The 5,036-nt window shown below is 50.0% G+C and overlaps 1 protein-coding gene across 1 annotated transcript; it reads right to left on the bottom strand.

The window, feature by feature from the left end:
- Nucleotides 1-510: 510 nt before the first annotated feature.
- Nucleotides 511-1,849, bottom strand: LOC102426145 (gap junction alpha-3 protein-like). Its single transcript, XM_023751116.1, is given in 5 exon segments — nt 511-620; nt 623-811; nt 814-963; nt 966-1,051; nt 1,053-1,849. Coding segments are annotated over 5 exon segments (1,332 nt in total).
- Between the last annotated feature and the right edge of the window lie 3,187 nt (nt 1,850-5,036).

Below are 5,036 nucleotides of genomic sequence, written 5' to 3'. Positions count from 1 at the left end.
AAGTCTCCTTTTAGTGCAGTTTGGCAAATATCCCAAATGAACTTCAACTCTGAGTTAAAAGTATCAAACATGGATAGGGCGAAGTGCAGCTGTGAGCTTCTGGGCTGCCCAGAGGCTCCGGAGAGCTCAGGACAGAAAACCCAATGGCCCCAAACTGAAGTGACCGTGGACACCTGCCTCTTTATCATCGCAGAACAGTCCGCCACAGAGACAGAAACACCTGAGGTCTCCTGGCTCAGGGCTCTTGGGTACCATGAATATCTTTAAAGGGCATCAGCCCCTGCACACCACGTTGCCCCCATCCCCCACAGAAAGCATTGTCGTCCTCCCCACTCCACCTCCAGCGTTAAGGACAGCAAGCACGGACACAGAAACCTGACCTCTCAGGTGGTCTTCTCCCCCCACTCCAGTGCTCTCTGTCACGCTAGGCTCTCTAGCTGCTCAATTGAAGTGCACTTTGGTTTTGATGCTAGAAAAGTGGTCATTATAAAGCTCTCTGGGAGACCACCACTAGATGGCCAAGTCATTGGGTCTGGCCTGACTGTTGCTGGCCTTACTGGCCTTGCTTGACCGTCTGGGGTCTGTGGGCAGCAAAGGGGGCATGTGCATCTCCACAGCGGGGTCACTGCCTGCTGCTGCTCATCAGGAGTCACTTCCAGTCTGCTCTCTCCCAGGAGGCTGCTGTCCCCATTCTCCAACGAGACAGATTCTTTGCTGCCTTCTCTGCCCTCCTGAGGGGCTTGCAGGGGGCTGCCTGGAGGGGTAAAGGAGGAAGATGTGGACACAGGTGGGGAGAACTTCCTCACAGAATCTGCTGCCCAGGCTCCTGGTTGGCCCAATTCTGCTCTGTCATTATCAGGTGGTGGTTACTATTGTAGAATTTGTCAGGGTGGCCCTTCCCCTGTGTTTGGGAAAGCCCTGCCATGTTGAAGTCTGTTGCTGGTGGAGGGGCCCTGGAATAATGATGATTGTTGCCCATCCCAGGGAAGAGACAGAGAGCGTGTAGTAGAAGGGCACCCCAAGTACCAGTGTCTGTGGCCTAGTGGGAGGGGAGTGGGATCACATCCCCAGATATTGCTGCCCCCACCCTGGATTCAACGGTGTCTGGGCCATAGTGGTTGGTCATGCCCTGTTTAAACTTCTTCCAGCCCAGGTGGTATATCTCTAGCACGTTGAGTAAGAGGGACAGGCAGGCCACGACCAGCATGAAGATGATGAAGACGGTCTTCTCTGTGGGCCTGGAGATGAAGCAGTCCACGATGTTGGGGCAGGGCCACCGGTCACAGTGGTAGAGTGGCTTTAGCTCAAAGCCATACAGAAAGTACTGTCCAGCGATAAAGCCCACTTCAAACAGTGTCTTAAAGATGATGTTGAATATGTAGGTCCGGAGCAGGGCCCCAGCAATTCGGACCTTGCCCCGGTTGTCCTGCAGAATGAATTTGTCCTTCTGGCTGTGGTTCCTGGGCCCACACTGCCCATCGGGTCTGAGGTGTAGGCTGCCTCCCTTCAGCTTCTCTTCCTCCCTGCCTTTCTTCTTCTCTTCCATGCGCACGATGTGCAGCACATGCCCCAGGTAGATGAGGGTGGGCGTGGACACGAAGATGATCTGCAGCACCCAGAAGCGGGTGTGGGAGATGGGGAAGGCTTTGTCGTAGCACACGTTCTCACAGCCCGGCTGCTGGGTGTTGCAGGTGAAGTCTGACTGCTCATCTCCCCACACCTCTTCCACAGCAGCTCCTAGCACCAGGATTCGGAAGATGAACAGGACTGTCAGCCAGACCTTGCCAATGACCGTGGAGTGCTCCTGTGCATTCTCCAACAGTCTCCCCAGGAAGCTCCAGTCTCCCATTTCTTCAGACTGCCAGCCTGTAAGGGGACATGCTTGTTAATAATTGGGTAGGACAGGTGAGCTGTAGTCCAACTGCCAAAGGGGCAGGTGTCATTGTCCCTGAGGGATGGAATATCTGTCATTGGATGGCTGTCCTAACACTTCCCAATGTGGGATGTGCTGCAGAGCTCTCCACAGCCCTGTATGTAGATGTGTGTGAATAAGTTTGTGTGCACATGTACATGCACCTATGTTCAGCCGTATACATGCATGTGCACACCTATACATGTGTTCACACCTGTGCATGCATATACATGTCAGTGAAAACATGTGTGCATAATGTGAGTGGTTACATGTACATGTGTGTGCATACCTGCCTCTGTGTGAGTGCAGGTACTGCACCTGTATACATTTTATAGTGCATGTGTGTTGCATGTGTGAAAAGTTTGTGTGAACATGCATGCACAATGCTTTCATGTGTGTGTTCATGTGCACATTGTAATCTGTGTGCACGTGTCTCTGTGTGTACATTTTCATGTACATATGTGCATGTACCAGTGTGTGCACGCACTTATGTACATGCATGTGTCTGTGCATATATACGTGTGTGGAGTGTATACCTATCTCTATATATCTGTACATATTGCTCACCAACGTGCCACACAGTCTACAGCACTGATATAGTTCTGTACTTACCCTACTCAAGCATGGATTAAATGAGAGAAACACAGGTTACTTAACTCACTTCAGAGATAAGGAAGTAAGACCAAGAAAGACAAATGACTTTCCTAAGGGACACGGACCTCTCCCAGCCTCCTAACTCCAGCCTGGCCTCTTCCGGGCTCTGTCTCTGGGGCTTCCTGTGCAGCCGCCCAGTTCCTCATCTCACCTGTCCTGCTCACCGGAGGTTAGAGCAATGTTCTCCCTGATTGTGCCCGCTCATTCCACCTTCATAACTTCTGCCGTATTAATCTGTTACCTCCTCCACTTTTTACTTTCCTTTTGAATCTTTCTCTTTGCAAATGTTACATAGATGGTTCACTCTCCTGTGTCTCTAACTGTAAGGTGGGGTCCATGGTCATGTGCAGTGAACTGCCTCTCGGGCAGAGGGAAGTAAGACCCCTGGGCCCACTTTGTGAAGGTGACAGTGCTCCTCGGACACAGGGGACCAAGCCTATAAGGTGTCCTCCATGTGGCCTCTGCTCAAACAGGTCAGATGCTCCAAACTGGAACCAAAGACAGCACCGCTGTTCTCACGGCCAGTCTGTGCAGTAAGGAACATGGGCTAGGCCGTGAGTATACATACAAGAATAAAGAAAACTCTATCATGTCGAATCTTAAAATGCTTAACAATACTAATTTTTAGGAATTGGTTTAAAGGCAAATAAACAAAACTTTACTCCCTGTGATCTAAAAAAGATAGGCAGATGTTAATCCTCTTTTCGAGTAAACTTCCAACCCTTTGTTTTGGTCATTTGAGCTCCATAGAGAAATCTTAATCTTCACGTATCCTACCAGCCTCCTTGCCCCATATTATAACTGCCATCTGCTCTACTCTGCATGTTTTTAGACATTAACGAGTTTTCATTGAGAAACTTAATTATTGAACATGAAACAACCCACTCTCTAATGAGGGATGTCAGATGTCAGGGAATTATTCTAGGTGACAGCCTGCTTCTCCTCCAAGCTATCAATTCTGACTCCTACACAGACCCCACAGCCATCCCGCTGAGCTTGGAGGGATGCCATCAGCCCCAGACTGTCACAAGACCCCTAACTCTGCCTTCGGCCTTAGCCCCTCCCTCCACCCTGTTGGACATCTGCCTCTGGGACACAGGACAAGAGCCATGGCCAGTGTGCACCCCCCAGGAGGACCTGGTCCAGCGCTGACTCTGGGCACCAAACTTCCTGTGGGCCCTGAAACACGACCTTTATGCATTAGCACATGCTGTGTCTTCAACTTAAACACGGTCTCTATCTTGAGATCTATTTGTGGAGATGGGAATATTCAGGAGAATAGGGAGCTCTATAAGGGCAGAGGGATTTCAGAGAAGAAGTGTACTAATATTAAAAGGTATAGCTGGGGAGGAGTGGAATTGGAACTGGGCTTAGGAGATGTGGCTTTGGATAGAAAGGAGAGTGAAGGGAGTACCTTTTAAGAACAGGGCAAGGTTCCTGTGTGGTGGGAATACGTGTGATCATGTGACTGACACAGGGCGTTGGATTAGAAAGCAGTGAATTTAATGGCTGCTTGTGCACATGGAGCTAGGCTGGGGCCATGTTTGCACACAGTAGGCATTCAGTAAGCACTGGTGGTGCACATGAACCGAAGGACTAGAGAGCCATTAACCCACTTAGAGAGGGGAGAGAGATGCTGACGTGTTGTTCAAGAAAGAAGGTGCCATCTACAGCCTGCTGGGATTCAGGAAGGGTGTGGTGACCTTGGAGTGAGCGTTGAAGGCCAGGCTGGATGACAGGAGGGGTGAATGGAAAAGAGGAAGGGCAGAGAAGAGATACTTTCTAAAGACAAAAAGAAAGCAGCATGTAGTTTCTGAGCAGAGCCAGAGATGAGAGAGGTATGAGTGAAAGACAAGTCTTACATACCTGAGCCTGGTGAGCGGGAAAGTTATGGGGGGATTCAAAGAGAAGGACATTGGGGAGGAGTGCTAACTCAGATTGGAAGGGGAGATGAGAACTTTGGTTTGGTGACTGTGTGGATTAAAAGCAGTGGTGGGAGATTTGAGTGAAAGTGTCCAGCAGGAAGCTGGAGACCTGGGGTTAGAAGCAGCTGGGAAGAGGGTCTACAGGGTAGCACCTCCTCTTCTGGGTGAGGGCCACAGTGCTAAGAACAGAGTTTAGAGACAGATGTTATGGACAATGCAGCACAAGAGATGAAGAGGATACAGAACCGACTCATTGCCCTTGGTGCGTGTAAAGGTGGCCAATGTGTGGTGGGTGCTTCATGAAGGGCACGCGATCTGACAAGGTGGGCGAGGACCTAAGACAGAGAAGAGCTGGAGACCAGAGACCCTCCCTGGAGAGGGTGGCAGGAAGGGACCACCCTCAGTGTTGTCTGATGGGTTCTGCCGGAGAGTCCATAGTCGTTAAGTTTTATTAGGTTCTTGGACTTTGTGCCCTGAAAATTTGTTTTATCCTTTTATATTTTATTTTCATTATTGTTTCTCCTAGTCATCTGGCAACGTTCTTT

The sequence above is a fragment of the Myotis lucifugus genome, unplaced genomic scaffold, assembly GCF_000147115.1.
Source record: "Myotis lucifugus unplaced genomic scaffold, Myoluc2.0 scaffold_19, whole genome shotgun sequence".
NCBI lineage: Eukaryota > Metazoa > Chordata > Mammalia > Chiroptera > Vespertilionidae > Myotis > Myotis lucifugus.
The sequence above is the reverse complement of the archived record's forward strand: the minus strand, read 5'-3'. Positions and strand labels throughout refer to the sequence as shown.